The sequence below is a fragment of the Rhea pennata genome, chromosome 2 (genome assembly GCF_028389875.1).
Source record: "Rhea pennata isolate bPtePen1 chromosome 2, bPtePen1.pri, whole genome shotgun sequence".
Lineage (NCBI taxonomy): Eukaryota > Metazoa > Chordata > Aves > Rheiformes > Rheidae > Rhea > Rhea pennata.
This window is the reverse complement of record NC_084664.1, coordinates 33,965,407-33,987,678: the sequence shown is the minus strand read 5'-3', so window position 1 is coordinate 33,987,678 and position 22,272 is coordinate 33,965,407. Positions and strand designations below refer to the sequence as shown.

The 22,272-nt window shown below is 38.4% G+C and overlaps 1 protein-coding gene across 4 annotated transcripts in view; it reads right to left on the bottom strand.

Moving 5' to 3' along the window:
- Window positions 1-245: 245 nt before the first annotated feature.
- HDAC9 (histone deacetylase 9) overlaps window positions 246-22,272 on the bottom strand; it is a 491,690-nt gene continuing 469,663 nt past the window's right edge. For all 4 annotated transcript variants that reach the window (XM_062569202.1, XM_062569200.1, XM_062569203.1 and 1 more), the window contains 3 exons: window positions 15,373-15,457; window positions 10,147-10,300; window positions 246-633 (listed from right to left, as the gene is read on the bottom strand). In XM_062569202.1, the coding sequence (XP_062425186.1) occupies window positions 594-633; window positions 10,147-10,300; window positions 15,373-15,457 (279 nt within the window). In that variant the 3' untranslated portion in view covers window positions 246-593. The remainder of the gene's footprint in view (window positions 634-10,146; window positions 10,301-15,372; window positions 15,458-22,272) is intronic.

Below are 22,272 nucleotides of genomic sequence, written 5' to 3'. Positions count from 1 at the left end.
TAGTACAATAAGAAATGCTTCCCCTTTAGCTAAAATCCCTCATCTTAACTTGCACACCCTTCACTTATCCAACCAAGAACTCATTACAGGGCCTAAAAAATGGCACAGAAAATAAGAAGATTTTTTTTTCATTACACAAAGCAAAGAAAACAAATTCTATTAACAGTTTAACACGGTATGAAAAGAATTACTCAGTAAAAAGTGTCAAAGTGATTCATAGAGTTTACCGAGTATTTTGCTGGCTATTGCAATTCTCGTATCTATAATCTATCATGTAGAATTTTGTAATATTCTATTTCACAATTTATGTTGGTGAGTGGTCAAACAGCATATAAAAAGCATGCTCTGGGCTCTTTCTCCCAAGCCTGTTTTACTGTAACTTTAGAATTGTAGCGGTTACATTTAAGGAATCTTTAGGGCCCTTTCAAGTCCATCCAAGGAACAAGTGAAGCTGCTATTCAGAGTTTTGTGCCCAGTGTTTATGTTCCATCTGATCTGTGCCACCCAAGCAGCAGACAAGACATGTCTGAGGGTGCTTTGGGGGGATACACAATGATGTCACCCACAGGAAATATCAGGGAGGACTTGGCACTTCACAAGGCTGGCTCTTCTTCCATGGGCTCGCCAGCAGCTCTGTAAAAATAAACAGGCAATCAGAATACGGCACAAGAGTACACAATGACATTGTAGATTTTCATGCATAATCAAAGCTGATTTTTCAGCTCTCTCTGATGTTTATTTGTGTTATTCAGTTATCCATAAATAGAGTTTCTTTCCTAGGAAGTATAAACAAATGTCAAGTGGAAAAACATTTTAGATCCAAGCAATCACTGAAAATGTTCCTGTTTATATTAAAATATGTCAGAATATTTTATAACTTTTGGTCCAGAAATGTACATGCTTTGTGTCAACAGAGTCAAATAATTTCATGAAAAAAATAGCTGTGATAGTTCTATTTTACAACCATTTGCAACTAAAAATACATGCACTTAGTTTTTCAAATGGGTCTTTAAAACATTGGGACCATTAAAACAAAATAGTTCTCTAGAATTCAAGTAGTTAGCAACATTTCTTCTGTGTTTGTCATACCAGACCTCCGATTTTTGATTTTGTGCTTTCATAAAGGCATTGACTGGCTGCTTGTCTGCCTGCAACTTCTGACAACCAATTCTGAATTTGCCTTGCAGATCACTGCCATGGAAAGGGTGTCTATTAATAAGGTCTAATTAGATTATATATATTCTTTAGTAGAAAGCATCTGGTAAATATTCAGCCCAGGTAAGATAAGCTCTCAAAAACATCCAGTGAGAAAATGATGGGGAATTATGCCAAACTGGTGTAAAGTGCCATCATTCTTTGTAGCTAACAAGTTATTGCACGTGAGGATTATATCAGTAACTATAAAATTGAAAGCTTCTGAGAACACGATGAGACCTCACTGTCGAAGGGCATGAGAATTTGGACATAATCATTTTTCACCTCAGCCCTGCAGAATACCATATGAAAAAATGAGCTTAAAATCTCCTTAAAAGTAATCACTTCAAGCAACTTTGAAATGAAAGGAGAACAAAAGGTAAATACAAATAAATAAATAAAACAGACATTTACCAGTTAAATCTCACTTAATGATTGACTTCAGTAAAATATCCCCCAGAAGGTACATGTTCATGAGATCCCGTGGAAAGAAAGAAAAAAAAAAAAGTAATTAACGGGGGCTTGCATGGGCTTTGGTGGTTTATTCAGCAAGGAAGCCAGGAATTTTAACTGAATCTGGACTTTATTAAAGTCTTTCCCAATGAAAAATTCAGCAGTGTCTCTTTAAGTGATTTTATACAGATTATTCCTTTATGATTTGGAATGATCTTAGCTAGCATGATGAAAAATAAGTCAGATGAACAATATATGAAAAAAGTTTTTCAGACTACTCACTTTCCAAAGGGTTATTGACCTCAAAAGATTATTAATCTATAAATCTCAAATCCTTTGTCCCTGCCCACACCACGGAGAATTTTCCACGCGCGCAATACCCGCTGCAGGCTTGCCGCTGCTGCGCGCGGAGGCGAAGTCAGATCTGCGCGCCGGCTGCAGCGGGGGCCGCCCCGGCTGGGCAGAGCTGGGGTGGGAGCACCCCACTGTCCGCACACAGCTGCAGCAGATCGCTGCTTCCCCCTGTCCCCTCCCAAAAAAAGGCAGAGCAGGCCAGGAGGGCTGAGCAAAACACACATGAAAGTATTTATCGAAATCTCTTTCAAAAAATGACTGTCATCACTGTCTTCTCTCCTCTTCTTCTTTTTTTTTTTCTTTTTTCTTTTGTTGTTTCGACTTGCAGCAGAGACCACACATTGGCAGCGGGGCGGAAAGGAGCCCAGCTTGCCGCCGCCGTGATCGTGCATCGGTGGATCGCTCTGGTTACCAGTGGTCGAGGCGGGCGCGCAAGTCACTCGCCACCAACCTGCACCCGCTACAGCTCCTTGCAAAGTCATTCCTTGGAAAGAGGGTAGCAGGTAAAAAAAAAAAAAAAAAAAAAAAAGGGCATTTGTGTTATGCGGAGAATTCATAACTATGTTGTATTCTTGCCACTTTGTTGACCATAAGCTCTCGGTTTCTCCAGTCACTTTTGGAAGACCTGAATGTTTTCTGGCAAAATGCAAAAGTACAACAAGCCCTTGTTAAACATCCAGGACCTTATGGGACTGTCTGAGAAGAGAATAGCCTGGAAGCACATAACAGTTCAGGTTTTTTAGGTTCTGCTCTAAGTGAATGAGAAGAAACAATTGTCAACAGATTTCAGTTAGAGATTGTCAGAATAGAAGGAAGGGGAGCTCTGGAAAGCTCCTGGAAGTGAAAGGGGCAGTTATTTATAAGGAGGTTGGGAAGCAGCACGTGCAGCACTATGTTTATACGCATTTGGCTTCTGGGGGTGACACTCCCATGCACAAAATCTGGCTGAGAGATAATATCTTGTTCAGGATTTGAGACCTGGGTAATTTTTCACTGAGGAAGGAAGACTCACCCTGCATGCTGTCCCACTCTTCTGAGGCAGAAGCGACACACAAGTTTTCATGTGTAAGTGCAAGATGCAAGGTCCTTTATGGGATCCTGGAGGAGGTTACAGCACCCTGGCTGTAACCATCATGTCTCACCCAGCCATCATGTCTCCATGCGGTACTCCAAAAGCCTTCTCCAGGCCTTTGAAGACTTATGCAGTACATGCTTTAACTGCAGATTATTAGTGGCACAGATGTCACTGGATCTATCCAATGGCTTATTGTTAAATCATACGTTTTTATAGAATAATGTCTTAGCCCAGAATTTTCTGAGAGAGCTAGTAAAATTTTAGGGCATTTCGTACAGAAAGAAAAACACTGTAGTCACGTAACACTGAATGGTATATCAATATATACCCATTCCACTGAAATCAAAATTTCCCCCAAAGAAAAACTGAGGGGGCAGAGTTTGACAAGCCAAATACATGGTGCCTCAATTATGTCATTGTTAGTTACATCAGTTCAGTCAGTCTTCCTGTAGTTGACAAGAAGCTGGCATAAAAACATAAAACAGGCAAAAATATCATACTGTATGCTCTGACTAATTCCTCAGAAATGTGACTCTGAGTTTGGGTCTGATCCGGATTGATTCTGTGCGGCTGGCAGATCCAGGAGAACCCAGATTGGGACTGTGATCACTGTAGAACCACAACTGTAATTTTTCATTATATCTTCACTGTGGCTCATTTAAACTGCACCGTCCTATGAGCAGAGCCCTCTTGCATTTGGTGTGTTGTAAAGAGCTCTCATCTGTAGATCTATGCAAATACAATTCATACTATTGCACATTGAAATAATATAATCTCTCTGCAGTTACTGCTAAATGAAATTATTCTAATTACACCTTAAAATGAAAGAAATAGTTGAGATAAAATGCTGCCGTATGGATCAAATCTGACAAAACTTGTGACACTTTATTATTGCTTGATGGCAATTGTGAATAAAAGGCTACCATATTTTGTAATGAGAATATTATTAAATGATTCAGTATTTAGTTTTTTTTAATCAACTTTTAAGAATACAGATAAAATCCTTTGCATCATCCAAAAAAGTAAATGCTTCTCTTACCTTGTTTTATAAATTAGAATTACAGAGATTCCTCATATCTATATCATCAAACTTGTAAAAATAAAAATTCAAGTTGTGTTTCCAAGTCACAGAAACTGCTGAACAGAAGATAGATTTTCTGATGTGCTAGAGCTCTTTTATGCCATAATCTGTTCCTAATTTAACTCAGCTGTCTCAGGAAAGATCATTGTAATTGAAAAGTGATCCTCTGGTAGCAGAGAAAAAAGGCACATTTCTATACTATGGAGATGATTTGGACAGTGTCTGAAGACATCATATTAGAGATCCTGAGTAAGTGTATATCCTAGTAAAAATGGACCTTTTATGGATCAAAGGAAAAAGGAACTAAAAGCAAGAGCTATCGTAGTTTAACAGCAGCATAAAACTGCAGAAGGTAAATACGCACACAGGCTCAAAAGAGGAAGTCATGTCCAAATAAGGCAAACAGAATAAAGTATAAACTCTGGCGAGTTCAATGTAAACCCACAATGAGGAAGGCCAAAGGAGATTCTGAGGAGCAATATGTTAAAGGCATAAAAACTACTAATAAAAATATCTTTCAAAAACATCAGAAGAAATGATCAAAGCATAAAAGGAGCATCAAGGAAGGTAGACCACAAGAGCAAAATGAACTATTTCTATCTGGGTTCACTAGAAGAGTGTCAGGGAGATTTTATTATTTGCAGATGAACTGTCTTAAACTGAATCAGCCCTAGAACAAACTGATATATTAAACATTACCAAATTGCTAAAAGCAGAAGACATTTGTCCACTGAGTTTTGAAGAGCTGTGATCAGGATGTTTCTAAAGAAATAAGTATATTCTGCTGTTTAAATCAGTCTCCATGGCAGAAGCAGAGAAGGTAAGAAATGCAATCCCTCTGCTGGAAACTACAGGAGACACAGAAAGTCTGCACCAGGCAAATTAACAGCAACTAGAATCAATGAGATAATTAGTAGTCATTTAGACAATAATAATTAGGTGAAGAGTTAAGTTTTAACTCTTACAGAAGTCAAGCCTTACAACTTTCTTTGATGTTTCTGAAGGAATTGAATTGAGAGAGATAAAGGGATACCACCGTGCAAAGAAAATTTTCCAACAATTTTATCCAAATGCTTGAAGAACTTGGGTTATAAGAGAAGATCTCATAAATTAACAATCTATCAAAAATAGGAAATAGGTAACAATACTAGTCAGTTTTTTACCACAGAGGGATGCTCCCCAGCATCTCAAAAAGATGTGGTGGTGTACCAGCACATTTTGTGAAAAAGAATGAAAGCCTAACACCATTTCTGACTGGAAGACTAAAGGGGAAAAGAAGGTAAATAAACACAAATTAATACACTAAATGGTGTGTATTGGGGACAGCTTTAGTTATTTATATACAGCGATGGTCTATGACTAAGAGTTTGGAGTTACTGGGAGCGGAATAGAGAGCAACAAAAAAACCCCCAACAAAATACCCATATCATTAAGCTACTTTATAAATCCATAGTGTGCACAACATCTTGAATCCTGCATGCAGTTCATGGCCCATCTCAGAGAGAACTGTAAAAGGCATACAAAGGGGTAAGAAGAATGATCACAGGCAAGAAGTTCACAGGTAGGAATAAAGTAGGAGTCTTGAGAGAGCTGGGGCCTTTAACGCCAGAAATGGAGCAGGGAGTGTGAATAAGGAATGAACTACTTTTATTTCTCATGGTATAAGAACTAAAGGGCACCCAGTCAATTTATCATGTTTAAGACAAAGAAAAACAAAGCACAGTGCCTGATTGTATTGTGGAATCCATTACCTGATGACCAAAAGTGCAAAAGCTGGTTCAGTAACAGCCTTGAAAAGCTTATGCCTGGATAGGTATCCTGGTCGTTTTTACATAGGATGTGCCAGAAACGGCTACTAAGATCTAAGAACTAATCAGGACAAAGTAGGATCCAAAATTCCTCTGTTTCTGGTTCTTTTTCCCACACATGCACTACCAGGGGATGAGATGAAGCTGAACTAGGTAAGGCTACAGTCTGATCTAACATGGCCCTCTTCAGTTCTTGAGCCTGGTGGTGATTTCAGATCATGTGAGTTACAGCCAGGTAGATGCAGGTTATTCAGCCCAGCTGAGGTAGATACCTAAAAGAGTGAAATGCTAAGTGAAGCTGTATGAATTGACACAGAAACACAAAAGATAGACCCTAGGTAATGGCTAGCTGTACCCCATAATCTAACCAGTCATTCTAGTATACAATATGTGACTGAAACTACAAGTGGTAGCTCAGAAACATTAAGAGAAATATCTAAAAAAAAAAAATCACACTTTGTTTTCATTTCCATCTATGCCAAGCTGAATGAGAGCTATAAAGTCAAATTCTGTTAAATGTTATTCTCAAGATTTACTGTTTGCTGTAAAAATAGTAAGTGCCAGAGACCTCCCTCCACACCCTTTTATTTTTCCATTTTAAGAAGAAATGTACAGAAGCTCCAATGTTTCATGGACAGCACTGTACTGAACATTTTCACAACAAGATTTCTGAAGCAGACTTCTGGCCCAAGCAAAATTCTAATCAGCTAAATCTGCATCTCACTTAGAGAATAAGCAGTTACCAATACACAAAAGTTATGGTAATTAGAAATGTTTTATAGGGCATACTTGTTCCTTTAATTGCATCTGTATTTAAATCTCTGTTAGCATTATGCATGTTTTCTTTCCTATCCATGAAGTCTTTTTTCTATCTCTGTTTTCTTCTGAAGTCTGTAATCAAGTTTCAATTGGATCTTAAAACACAGAGTTGTGCTTTGGTAAAATAAAATACCAAAAGCATAGCAGCTTTTCACAGTCTTCTTCATTTAGCATGTCAGAGGAAAACAAATTAAAATTATAATCTGCATTGTCACTTGAAGAAAAGAAAGAAAAAGAGAAGTAAGAAACAGAAATACTTAAAATGGGCCTTAGCCAGGAGCATTTTATCCTTTATTCACCAGTGGTAAATGAGTCAGATATGCGTTGGCCAGGAAAAGAGCTGCTTTACCCAAAATCAGAGTTTAAAATGAGTCATCTCACTCTAAACACCAACATATCCTCCAACACAACTGGCAAGAGTTTCCTGCAAAGTGACTCTTGCTGCTGCTCTCTTCATCTGGAGACCTGACCATCCAAAGCTGAAGTCAATGGGATCGCTACCATCAGTTCAGCGAAACAGGGTCAGACAGGCAGACCAAAATTATTAGCCTGGCTGACCGTGGTGCGAAGTAAGAGAAACTAAATTGGCTCTTGGCGTAATGCAGGCACTGGCAGGAGCCTCTCTTGTTCAAGGAAGCCTCTTCAAGCTGCCCTGCCAGCCACAGCACTTTCTGCTCTTGTCTTGCCCTACCAGCCAATTAAATACTCAGTGCAAGAGCTTGCAACATGTCTTCTGAAGGCTATATGGCCTCCTTTTACAATGGCCCTTAACAAGAGGACTGAGAAGCCCTGATGTTGCTACAACCTGGTCATTTGTCATAGAAAGGGGCTGGAGAAGGAGTATGGCCTACTTGGTCTTTAGTCATAACCAGTGTAACAAATGTAAAAAAGTTATGACTCATCACTACATTACTCCGGTTTGTGTTGGTACGTGTCTATGAAATGAATAGTATGTTTCTATGAAACAAATGAAATTATACTGGCACGAAGCTGGAGTATGCAATCGTGAAACTGTCCTTGGACTCGTAATTTCATACAGGAGTTTCACTCATGTGCAAAGTGCAGTCAGCTCCTCTCAGGAGACTTCCCACAGCTCAGAGGACTGTGCCCCAAAAATCAGACCTTGCAGGTGAGTGTTTTTGATTCCCTAACAAACTTTTCATTCAACAGAAAGAAAACAGAGAGGGTGATGTCTCAGAAAATCTAGCTCTCAGTTTTGGCCCAGTGGCATAACACTTATGTTGTCCCGTTGCTCCCTGATGGCAATCTGGTTCCGTGTACTTCTTTGTGGGTTATGAATGTGGAAACAGAATTAGGAGTGCATGCGTGTAAAGGTTTTTCGTGCTGCTGAAAAAACCCTACAGCACCACAAAAAATTTTCAAACGAAGCCATTTTTCCAGAGAACAATTCATCATGATGGATTCATCCCTCTAAGAGTTCAGAACTGATGAAGTGTAATGAATCTGGCAGCCACATGAATTCCAGTTGTGTACATTTCAGCACATCCGTTCCCCCCCGCCACCACCATTTCTCTCAGCTCTACTTTGAAATTCTGTTTACAGAATGGGTGGAAACTGTCATAGGTTATCAGTAGGTAGGTAATAAATACAGTAATTAAGTACAGCATTAATCATAGTGTTCTTTTGTCAAGTCACATAGGGTCACACTGAATGACTAGTTTTAGATGAGTGGAGCTCATAACAAATACAATTCCTGTTATTCTAAGCAATAAGTAAGTAAGCAAAAATTAACTGTACCCTTCTCCAAACAATTTAAAACTTAGCTTTGACTATATTAATGAAAACTTCTTTATATTAATGAAAACTTCTTTATATTCCAGAATTACGCATGCAGGAAAAAACACCCAACTTTTCTGTCACTGGCTAACAAAAGTATCTTACAACTCTCACAGATTTATATGACAAACCTTTACATTGTTCCTTAGCTGAGTACTGATTAACAATCTTACAAATTTAAAATATATGACCTGTTCATCGCTGGCTTCTTCCCTAGGCATTCATGAATTTTGTTTGTAATAATATTGGCATAACAATAGCCATATCATTTTAAAATGTAATTATAATACAGAAGGTAATTATGCAAATATAGAAAACTTTACTAGTTAGCTCTGCTCCCCGTTTGTCCTTTTGAGCCACATCTGTTAATTTATTGACAGATCAATGTTCTTACTATTGTGAGAGACACACACTTCCAAAGGTGTCTATGGTTTTTCACTGGCACTAAACTATTCCCCTGGATGCTCTCAGCTGGCCATCAGTTAATTTCTGATTAAAAGAGACAAGGCAGAAGAGGAGAACCAAATCAGACAAGTAGTTCTCATGACACACAAGCCATGGACCCTTTGGCTCCAATCCCACCTCTTCTTTGCCTACCCACTGCTCCCTCCTTTCTCTCCTGTTGTGCTGCCATTCAGCTTCACAGCATGCAGGAAACTGATGAGTCTCCTTAAAAGGTTTTGTTCTCCTTTCCTCTTCCCTCCCCTGTTTTCTTAGGACGATGGAAACTGATTGGTTTCACTAAATTTTGGGTCTTCCTCCAATGGAACAAGCCAGAAACGTTTATCCTTAAAATGAGTAAATAGGAAACTCCCAAAACTTCTGCAGTAACTTACCTCACTCCTAACAACTCCTTGAGGAAATACTGTTTTGTAGATGGCATTATTCAGTGGCCATCATTTTTTTCATATCTATTTGGCAAAAACACAACAGGAGTTTCCATGTCATTTTAACAAACTGTGAAATTGAGAGCAATCAGAAACAGTTGACAAGTTACGGAGAACAGTATTTTCTTCGTTGGGTGGTATACCATCAGCATGGTACATAGAAAACATTGGTCCAGATTCTGTTCAGGATTGCTCTGAGTTTCATAGCTTCCAGGGAAGTAATTTTAATGCTTATCTAATATCATTTAATAATGGTTTAGTCGATCATTTTTAAATTTTCTGACCCTCTCCTTAATGCCTTCGTAGAAAGTTAAAATTATGACAGGTTTGAACATCTTCGTATAAAAAGCATGTGGTTATTGAACTTACCAGATCTATTTTTTTCTCATATCAATATTGTACTTTTTATATAACAGGGAGCTTTAGAAATGTGGAGAAAATAAGGCTCATGTGCCATCATGAATCTTAGTAAAGAACTACACATTCTGAAAATATCTGTTAGCATAGAATGCCTCCATTTCAGGTAGTCACCTAGAAATAACACAAATTCAGGGACCACAAATTCCAGGTACCCCAATCATCAGATAATTTTGAAAACAATCTTAATCTAGATGACCTGTGCATTTCACATCACTGGAACAGAAAGCCTTGCTCTCTGCAATGGTGGTGTGCACTTACCTGCTGCCTCCCTGAGGGAAGCACTGCTCAACATCCACTGAAAGAGAAGCCATAGCAGATACAGTTTCTGTCTCCTCCCTCTCTCGTTTCTGGGTCTCAGCCAGAGCACAATCCACTGGCACAGAGTATGGTTCCACTGACTTCCAGTACTTGCCTAAGGAAAACACACATAATAATTTACGGGAATTTTAGCTAGCATGGTGGTACAAGCACAGTAATCACTTAGTCCATCCCTGGCTGATTATAAGTTAAAATCACTGCACTGTTAGCAGTGCAATTGGAATTTCAAACAGCAGTGAAGAAGTATATTTCTGGACCAAAGAATGCCAAGTTGGAAAGTGTTTTCATTCCAAAGGGCTGTGTCACACCCTTCCCCAGAAGGTAATAAACTGGAGGAGTAACATGAAGTCTAATGAACTCATATTGTCAGACAGACTGTTGGCTTTATCTACACTAGGTGAAGGGAGTTCAGGTCAGGGTTAATACCTAGAAGCTCTGATATTGCAGGCAGTAAATGCATGTACAACAAAAAAAAGACTAGAAAAATGAACATTATTGTACAAAGTGCTCACACGGCACTGTCTTGAAAAGGAAAAGAGTCAGAAATGCCAGCTTGGACTGAAGTGATGTTGCCAGAACAATCAGATTTGTTAGTCCTGGACGTTCTTTCTCCTCCAACCTCAGGGCGTACACTAGAACAGTAATTTATTTAAAACTTGCATATATGACCTGGCTGTTGCTGGAAAACTGCCAGATATCATAAGGAAGTGAGCTTTCTGGTTTGATGTGTAAAAACACAGCAGTGAAATGGAAGAATGAGCATTCTCAGCTTTTTGCTTGCAACAGAAAGAGTAGGAAGCTTCACCAGTAAAATAAACAGTAATGCACAGGTGAGTCATAACAAGCACATCAAATGGTCTACGATTAGTGGCAACCAGGTAAACAACTAAGAATTTGCATACATACTTTTATGGTTCAATAATCCACGGAGTGCGCACTAATTGCCAGGTGGATGACACCTGGAAATTAGAAGCATTAGGGAGGCTGAGAGCTCTGGACCAGGGCTTATGCAGCGTTTAGCAAGAAGCTTCCAGCAGCTGCTGCAGAGGCTGGGTCAGGGTATTTATCTGGGAATTAGAGGGAGGGTTTCAGCAGCTGTGAAAGAGAAGGGATCAAGTAGGTGACTTTTCCAAGGACTAAAAGGACAATTTTGGCAGCTGGGCAGTGGGCTGAGTCGAGGTGCTTATCCAGTGGGTAGCTGGAGGCTTTGACAGCTGGGAGGCAGGGCCAGTGGTGGTGCTGTCTGTTCAGCCAAAAGGCTGCTGAAAACTCCCTCTTTGGTAACACAGCTCTCAACACAGTCTCAGACTTTTCGAAAGACAAATTTTTAACTCCAGTGAGAGAGCAGCTGTCAATAAAGACTGAAAATGTCTTTATTGAAAAATATCATTGCAAGATGAAAGCCCAAGTTAGTCTGCAAGAATAACCAGCAAGCGTGGCCGGTGTCTTTCTTGGAACTGTAATAGTGTGCACGTTTGAGTAGTTAGCAGAATCTTTAAATAGCGGGGACCTTCTGGGGACAAAATGTGAAATGTATTAAGTATCCTACAAGGTTGAGATTAAGTGTTAGAAGGCTGGCTTCACTCCAAAAGCATGAAAGCCACAGCTAAAAAGATATCTACATAACAGTAGGTTCAATGATTGGAGCCTGGCAAATTTTATAAAAACAAGAGAAAAATATTCTCTATTATTACTGTGTTAGAGACTAAATTCTCTATTCATTAAAAATACGCTAAAACCAAACAAAAACTTATATGGGCATTTCACAATGTTCTCACAGATCATATGTGCAAAAGTCAGCCCTTGCAATATACACCCAATTCAAACCCTATAATTTATGGACTAAATGTTCACAGAGTGGGTGGGGTTTGTGTTGCAGAAACAGATGTGCAAGAAAATCAGATCTGTTGGCATGGGAATAATACCCCCTCTTGCCTATAAAAGAAATGAACCCATGTTCACTGCTGGTGTTTTCAAGGGCTCTTATTCATAAAATAAAATATTAGTAACCAGCTACCACTGTGTTGCTCTCCTGTCGAAATAATAAAACAGCATCAGTGAAGATTGGTACATCTCATTCATTCATTCACACACTCACGCACCAGCTGCCCTCTGAATCCTGACTTTCTTGTAACACTAAAACTCGGGGCCAACTCAAGCACAGTAGTGAGCCCTTTGTGCCCACTTAATCGCCCTTCACTCCTCAGTGATCAGTGATTTTTCTTGTTTCCTTGAACTGAGAATTCTACTATAAGAGGGGCTTCAGTGATAAAGAGGGGTACCACTGTAAGGCCAGGAAGCAGGTGGCAGCAACTACGCTGCTGCTGCGGAAGGGTCTTGGAGAAGGGGAACATGAGGCAGGGTGTCTGTGGTTTGTGGGAGGAAATTTTAAAGCAATCTAAAGTAGGAATAGATCAGGTAGGAGGGGGCACCTCACGCAAAGAGGGCTTTCTGATTCTTGTGAAAAAATGATGGTAGATTTTTTCTTTAAAACCAGAAAGCTGTACCTTACAAACACCTGTTAGAAGCAGAACAGCTGTGCAAGCCTCTTTTTATGGAGAGCAGCATTGATACGTTGTTGTGCACAAAGCATACAGGGCTTGCAAGTGTTTTCAACTGGAGGTTTTTTCCAGGCAAAATCTTGCGGAATGGACATACAAGGCACTGCATGAAGTTGCACAGCAGCTTTGGTAGAAACACGAGGTATGTTATGGATTAACAATGAGATCAGCATCTTAAACTGCTTGTGTCTCTGAAAATGGCATTTCTACTGCATTATACTGGAATGTGAAATACTACTAGTCCTGTTAACATTCATTGAGAAGAACGTGGTGGAGCTCGTGGAAAAGAATGAGCCATACTGCTGGTTTCATTCATACAAAACTTGAAGTGCAATCGCTGCTTGCAAGAACAAACTGTGAAACCAAATCAGTCTTCTAGGTATGCTTTTCCTTTCAGTGTGAAAATACGCTTAAGTCTCTCTCAAAGATTTGTGGGAGCACAGGAAATAAAAAAAGCAAATATTTCTGTTACTGTTGCAGGATTTTGTAACTGCCTTTCACTGATGGATTTGGACATGTACATCGCTTGCTTGAAAAAATCCGTTTGGGAGTGGCGTACAGTCTGGTGAACAGGATTTGTTTAGAAATAGCATATTACATGGGTGTAGGAACTACTCCTTTCAAATGTATTATCTTTCCAAAAGAGCTTTAGATCACTATCACAAACAAAGTATTTATACAAATTCCATTCTTCTTAGAAAAAAGTTATTTTCTCTTACTGTTTAAGCACTGTATCTTCCTTTCTTTGAAGCAAACACAGAGGAGGGACCTTTTTTCCCCCCAAATTATTACCAATATTCATTATCAAAGCTGGATCATGGAAACACAGACACAACATAAATGTGAACAGTCATCTCAGCAAAGCAGGCTGTCTCAGTATTTCATGAGGTGCTACTCTACAGCCTAACACTCCTCAGTCTGCATAATTCTCCATTATGTCGAGCACATACTGGCCTCGCTTACTTCCACCCTCTACAAAAATGCATTAAACTTCCTCAATGTTGCTTTCCATCACTCACTCCTTTCTAGTACTTGGAGACTTGTAGGGCCTCTCTCTCATCCCAGTGATTTCTTAGGTAGAACGATATGTGCATAACATTTTAGGCAACAACTACAAGAAAAGACAGAATGCTATAAATAGCTCCAAGCCCTGAGCAGCCTAACTTAGGCGCCAGAAGTACAGCCAATTTGACTGCCATAACTGTACTGGTTCTGCTCAAACTGAAGCTTGTTCTGAACAAACTAAATTAAGCTGCTCTGCAGAGCTCTGGGTTTGATTTTGTAGACATATGTTGTGTCTTTCTTCCTGAATCTATTCCTTCTCTCTGAACTTCTGTCATTTGTGTGTATTTCTAGCAAGACACTATGCGTTAATGTCTAAATCCACTATTTTTTCCCTCCAGTTCACTTTTTTGGGTGTTTTGGATTCATTTTTCTTCAAATGTGTGCTTTATTCCAGCTGAATTGTATATTCTCTCCCCATGTTTATCATCTCTTTGGTGCCCTGTGTATTAGTTTTCTGTCCTTATTGTCATTTGTGGATCAGTTTTACCTTGTATATTTGCATAGTATGTGAATTTCCTTAATTTCTGTTTCCTTCTAGATCATTAACAGGGTATTTTAAGGAAGAAATCAGTTCATGAGGTACCCTAGACACATCACTCATCAGAAACGACATAGTAGAATTTATCATATTCAGCTAATTTACTTAGAGCTTGTCTCTATCTGAGTGAGTATCTGATATGAAGGATGAGTTATAAACCTACAATGAGTTTTTGTTGTCTCTTTACAACTGAAATCAGGTTGAGAACAAACTACTAATAACGCATGATGCTCCTTTTAAAACTTCACATATTTTATAGAGATGAATCCCTATTATTTGTGATGTATCTGGTAAGTAAAACGTTTATTATCCATTTGCCGTTGTTAAAAAGTAAGCAAACAGTAAGAGTCAGGAAGCTACATTTTACCACTTAGGTAAAATGGCAGAGAGTAAAAAATTAGAAAAATTAAGGGAAGTCTCCTCAGCTGGATTAAAGTAAAGAGAAAATTCTTCACTGAGGTCAGGGCGAATGCCCTAAAGTATTTGATTAGGGGCCAGGGTACACAAGTGAAGCAGTCAAGTACTCTTTGCACCAGAAATAGAATGGAATCACAACATATATGTTAATGATGTTCCATGGATCAATGTCCATTTTAAGCTTCTTGATTTTTCCCATACTCCTATACATCTTGAAGTGAGTGACTTATAAAGGCCTACATAAGCAGAATCTAAAGAAACTATTTGTTATTATCTTAAATTTACCTCTTTCTGTCCCTCACTGATAAACAACTATTTTGCTCAAGCTTCTCTGGAATGGAAAGATTAGGGAATATTCAGGAAAGAGCTCTAAATAATTTCAAACACTTAATTTTTCAGTGATAAGTTTTTAGCAGAAATGAAGAGATGTCAAAGAATCAAAAGCAAAAACACACATATTTGACATAGCATGTGGAATTACATATAACACATTTGCCCATATTTTTCACTGAAACAATAGTATAATGTCTACAACATTAATGATATTAAAAATAAAACTCTCAGAACACAAATTCAGAAACATACTTTGAATTTCAGTGGTCTTTTTTAAAGAAGCTATTGCATTCGTATTGGGGATTTGGTGCACAATATCTTCTGGGAGAGGCTCCAGCTGCAAGAATAGAATAGAATAATATAAATTTTCAATAAGCCACAGGGAAGTAAAGCAATCTGAAACAATCTAATCCTCAGGAAAAGCTTAGCCCAAGAACTGGTTAATATTTTGCTGGTATCAGTTCTAAAAGTATAGCAATGATTTTGTTTTCTGTTTTTCAGCCATGTAATTGAATTCCAAGGGGCTTTTCTATTGGCTGCAAGACTAATCTATGGAGTCTCTGAAGCAGGTGCATGTCTGTGTATTATTCATTAAAAAAATGTTAGTTATTTGTGTAATTTTTGTAGGTTCCTCACAAACCAAATTCCACTGCGTCTGTATACGCAGCTGGGTACTCCAAATAAAACCTTACTGAAGCTACACTGGAACGAAAGTGTGCACTCTATTATCTTTTTTCCCCCCAGTTTTATTACTTCTAACCATCTTACACATTTTAAGATTTACAGAGGAAAACCATAAAGCACAGCTGCTTGTAGTAGCTTTGCATTAATTTCAAATAAAGTAGTAGATAAAAAACTGCTTATGCAGATCAGCAGTAACAGTTCTCTCTACGCAAGAATTTTTAAGGTTCAGCTGCATTTGTATTAGCCAAATGTACTTCTATATTTTTTGAGTAGGGCTGCATCACAACAAAGTCAAAGAAGGAAGACTGAGTGCAGAGTTACTGCAGAAACTTATTTCTGCCCTGTTGTAAATATGAGCTACCCTTTCCAACTCTTCGTGAAGGAAGATTAGGTACCTAAATATCTTAAGAAATCTGATCTCTAGACACTTGACACATGCACATTTTTTAACCTCCAATTTGCCATATAAGTGTCTCCCTCTTTGTTTCAAATCCCCATCTATAATCTGAGAATAATAGTATTTTTTTTCTATTTTGCAGTGACACTTCAGTAAATGGGGACATATTAGTATTTTTGTTCTGATTCTTGAACATGAATTAGTCCTAATTTGGATACTGAAATTCATGAAATATAAACATATCATTGTAATGAACATCAGACGTGACTGTATCCTATCAATTCACGAGGATTATAACCAAGCAAAATAGTACTTATTTTGAAATTCATCCACTTGTGCTTTTTTGTCCACCTTTCACACATATCAGAGGCAAAAAAAAGTTGCTAATTCTCAAGGGTTACTGAATTCTCAAGATAAATGAATTTAAAATTGACATACAGAATTCATAGAAAAATGTAGTAGACCTGTAATTTTCTATATATGCTCCCCAGAAACATCTGTACATAAATTCAATACAAGTTCAGAAATAATTATGCAAACAGCTCTTTGAATATTTATGGAAAAGTAAATTATTGGAATATATTTATTGAAAACATCAGAATACATTAAGTGGGATTTCAAAAAGATTATAGATATTGGGGGATAGGGAGGAAAAAGTGAGGTAAATTGCTCAATCAGTATCAATCATTGGATTAGACCTAGTCTTGACCTCCTGAGACAGAATGTATTATACAGGATGGTATGATCCAGCTGGGGGTGTGTGGGTTGAATGTGATCCACAAAACACTTCTATCCAGTATGGAAGGGTTTTTTCCTAGAAAAAGAGTAAAACATTTTTTGGGGCAGCATTCACCCTAATAGTTAAGTATCTTTTTGTGTGGTAATAATGTAATTCTCCTCTAACTCTGCTTAGATATCAGCCAGCTTTTCCCCTTCTCCACACAAGATGCTAAAGCTGGGCATGGAGGCATGCTTTCTCCAGAGCCAGGAGTAGCAGCTGTGTCAAGATGGACATGGAAGAGTGATATCAAAACCAATCTTTCTTTTCTAAAGCCAACCATCTTTGATAGAAGGCACCTATATTGCAGACAAAATTCCTTACTTAAACATTCATCAGCCTCCTCTAGACCAAGTCAGGTGAAGCCCACCTGGGAAGCTTCTCCTGTGAAGCAAAAACTTTGGTTGTCATCACAGAATCACAGAATGATTGAGGTTGAAAAGGACCTTTGGAGATCACTTAGTCCAACCACCCTGCTCAACCAGAGTCACCTACAGCATGTTGCCCAGCACCCTACACAGATGATTTTTTAATATCTCCAAGGATGGAGACTCCACAATCTCTTGGGGAAACCTTTTCTCAGTCACCCGCACAATAAAAAAAAAAGGGGGGGTTCTTTATGTTTGGTTCGAACTTATTTTGTTTGAGTTTGTGCCTGCTGCCTCTCATCCTGTCAGTGGACACTGCTGAAAAAAGTTGGGCACCATCCTCTTTACGTTCTCCCTTCAGCTATTTATGCACACTGCTAAGATCCCTCCTCCTTCTTCTTTCCTCCGTGCTGAACAGTCTCAGCTCTCTCTGCTGCTGCTCATATGAGAGATACTCTAGGCCCTTAATCATCTCAGTAGCCCCTCGCTGGACTCACTCCAGTAGCTACATATCTCTCTTGTGTTGGTGAGCCCAGAACTGAACACAGCGCTCCTGGTGTGGCCTCACATAGAGCATAGATTATTTGCTTATTAATTCATACCTTGAGTTGTGCAAATAAATAACGCTTGTTTTTTCTTTCATTATTTTCTATTTAAAGTGATCTATAAATTGGCCAGGAAGAAGACAAAATTCTGAAGCCCTGTTGGATCATACATGGTGCAGGAACACAGAAGAGGAAGTAAATAGTAGCTTAAAGTTCTGTTTTGACAGTTTCCTAACTCTTAACGTTTTGAGGACCAATGCACTCCCCTGAAGCAGGATGGAATGCCTCCAGATTTTAACAGCAGGAATAATTGTACAAAGTATGATATTGCCAGACTCAGAGATTAGAGAGCTGTATCTTGCTTTTCTCTTTCAGTACCTTGCCAGTCCTCTGCAAACCTCTTGTACTAAAGAACAAGCTGGGATCAAGTGATGTAGAAATAGCTAGAGCAGATTTCCTGTTAAAAGGAGGATCTTTTGTTACCTCTTCTTCAGAGATGAATTACTGGAGCCAAAAGTTGCCTTCATTTTTCCTAATGTATCAGTGACACATCTTTATTCAGTAGTGCAGAAATGAATTGTTTAACATAGAGGCTAAATTTGAATATCTCTGTGTATCAGCTGAATATTTAGAAATGGCATAAGTTTTTTTCAGAAATCAAGATAGTCAATGAATCACTAAAGTAAAGAATAAAAAAGATAAAATGCCTAAAAAAATATTATTTCAAACATGGACAACTCTACTAACAGATCTGTAGATGATGTGTGTAAAATAATCACATTTGATTATTTCCTAGACTCCTTTTCCATAACACTTCCATATAAGTTTCAAAAATTAGCTTCTGCTCTGGAGATGTTCTGCTTCCTCATCCCAGGTGGTAGACAGGTAGGACCATGTTCCATGTCAAGGACAACTTATTAGATTCCAGAAGTAAGTTCATTGTGTTGCATACCCTGTTCAACCCAGATGCAGTACCGTTACAAACGCACTGTATAAATAAAGCCAATGGCTTTACTTTAATTGCAGTTATTTCTATACATTTTGAAATAAGATTGTCTGTATCAGAGAGAATGATTTCTGTTGGCAGCTATCCACTGTTTGGATACAACTGTATAGCCATAGAGGTGTGCCTGGAAAATATGAGCCAACTGTGAACAAAAGAAGTTACTCTACACCTGCCATATATGGCACTATCACCTTCTCTCCTACACTTACTGGCAATCAGATCATGAAGTCTATTAAACCCCAAGACTAACAGAATGGAAGCTGAAAAGAACACTGGAAATATATTGTCAGGAAAGAAACCTTTCAGAGAAGAATAGCTCAAGTCAGCGCAGAAATAACCAAACCACTGGAGAGATAGTTTGGACTAGATACAGAGAGTTACATTTTCAAAACTTTTATACTGCTGAATTGGACTTCTGTGCCTAAAGTAGTGGATGAAAATAGAAATTATATCCACTAATCATTTTTCAAATAGGAAAAACAATGTAAATAGGCAACAATCATTTGGACAGCCAACTGCTGCCAGAGCCATACCAAGAAATGTCTGAAGCAAGAATTAAGGACGGAATTTTCAAATGTGCAGAAGGTCGTCTGAAATGAGCCAAGGCAGTGCAGAGAAGATCTGAAGCTACAGCAGCCTGTACCAAGATGGAAAATCAGCTCTAGCAATATCTGCAGCGTCCTTAGCCCTGTCGTGTTTTAAAGCACAGAGATTAGCTTCAGTGAAGACAACGAATGATACAGCTAGAGATAACTGACAAGTGAAGCAATTGCAAGTGTAAAGTAAGGAGCACGGAGAATTCTGACAGAAACAGATGAACAACAGAAGGCAGGCCATGTTCCTCAAGGATGCCTAGGCTTCAGAGAGAAATGTTAGTCTTTTTGCTGAGATACGCTGAGCCAGATGTATATCAACACAAAGATCTGTCTTTTCTGCTCAGAGCAATATGATTATGGAGGACTAAAGTCAAAGATCCCTGAAATCCTCTGTGTTGTTATATTAACAAACTTCTCAAAGTTTCAGCATTTTTTCAATTATATTTAAACACTTTATGCAGGTCTTTTGGTGATCCACTGTTATAATGGGGTACATAAACTACTTAGTTTTCACTAGGCAATATTTCCAAGGCACAAAGATCATTAGCACCCACAATTCCCTGAAAACCAGTGGGTGCCTTGCCTTGGAAATATGTAGCTTTGGATGTGGATCCAAATATTCTCTGTCTCCTTGGCCATACTGCTTCCTGACTAGCATATCCATTTTGCAGACTGATGTCACCATTCTGACCTCTGGTACATATTTCATACTGCTCTATTTTTTTTCCTCCTATCTAATTTTCTATTTCTGGGCCCATTTTCCATGTTTATGCAATCAGCACTTGACAGGTGATTTTGATTCGATATTAATTATTTACTAAATTGTAGGAATCAGATTAAGAATGAGGATGTGAGATTGTGACCAAGCTTAACACGCAACTTCAAATTTATCTCAGACCATATTCACTTATATGAATATTTCCATTTTGGAAAGAGAAATGCTTACCTGCTCTGGCAAATTACCTCTTTTTAACGCAGTCCAGGCCCTCTTGGCAGACTCACTGCCTACCTGGCAAGCAGCCCCAGATTCACGCTGAATTCCACAAAGGAGAAAATGCCAACTTGTCATCATTGAAAGGAAAGACGGAGAGTGCAAGCTTTCCTCTTAAATTGCCATCCCCTCCTAAATCCCAGCTCAACAGATTGCAAGAAAGAAGCACATACTTCACACTCTGCAAGCAAACTGCCCAGTATAAGTTTTTAAGCATGATTGGGAGCCAACCAATCACAATGTTTTGTCAAATTCTACTTTAGATTGAAATTCAAGCCACAAGAGTATATACTAGAAGAGGTTAAATTTAGTCATTTAAAAATATTTTTGCACTTAGGACCAAATTCAGCCTTGGCCACCACAGTAAAGAAAGCAGACACGCATCCCTCGTTGCGGAGGTCGTGGTAGGCAGAACACTCTGTGGACAGAACTTTGTTTTTTCCTCTGTGCAGTGGAGAGCATGACCCCCTCTGAAATTAATTATCACCTGTTACAGACCACAGCAGACCTGCTGTGTCATGTAGAGCTAAGAGATGCTACCAAACCTGTAGACAGATTAGAGGGATCATGATATTAGACAGACTTCTGTGTCTCGTGGAAATATCCTCCCTGGCTACTCCAAAAGGAGCGGAATGAAGGAAGAACTAAATCCCAGCTTTCAGTCCAAAGGATTTTGTACTTGAAAGAATCCTTCCTCATTCTCTCTGGACACACAAGAACACCCAAATCAATGCCATTACATTGGAAGCGAGTTACAAGATTGAGGATAATGAACTCAAGGAAAGCTTGGCCCTGATGACTTTTTAAATTCAGAGAGTACCTTTTCAAAAAGAAAGTGGAGGAAAGAAACCAGAACCTGTCTCACTACAACCTGGCACTGAATGTGATAAAGGAAGTCTATATGACACTGAAGGCCACGAGGATGGACAAAATAGCATGAAATTTCTATTCTCGATGACAAAGAATCTGATAGAATATTCAACCTAATTTTCATATACTGGAAGCATGGAAGAGAATTCTACTCCTTGAAATAGCATTTAATAATAACTTAACATTTAATGATTTTTTAAAATGAAGTAATATATATACATGTATGTTTTAAAATATATATTTTAAATTAAACAGATGATCCATGATAGGAAAAAATAAAATCATTTAAAGATTGTAGCAGTGACTGAGAGAATTGAATTCTGAGCACAGAATTACATCATCATCTCAAAAATGCCAAGGTTTAGTAGTAAAGTCTCTTTTTTAATTATCTGAAACGAGCGTTTCCTTTGTTTTGACAGGTGCCCATTCAATTGACAGGTTCTAAAATCATGCCGAGAAAATGCATAGGGATATTTTAAAGCAACTTATGCCCATCCTTCCTTTTACCTGTCAAAAGGATTGCTATGTTTTCATTTTGGATTTCAAGGGAATCCAGCTGCTTAATCTCTTCTCACCTCTTGGGGAAGATTTCCTTCCAAGGAGATAACCTAGGGTGCTCCTAATTAGCTCTCCAAATGGTCAAAGAGTTTTTTTTCTCAAAGCAATATGGAGATTTTCTACTTGTGCATAGAAGTATGGATGACAAAAACTGAGATCTCTAATTTTTTTATTTTTTATATTTTTAACGCAAACTTTCTAATTAATAATTTTATCATTATAAAATTTATCCTTACCTTTATCTCTATAACTCCTTTTTCTTTTCATTGTTTATGAAAGGATTCAGTTGCCTAAACACAACCACATCGAGCCATTTCAGATAATATAGAATGTCCTGCCTGACCTCCACGTGCCACTCA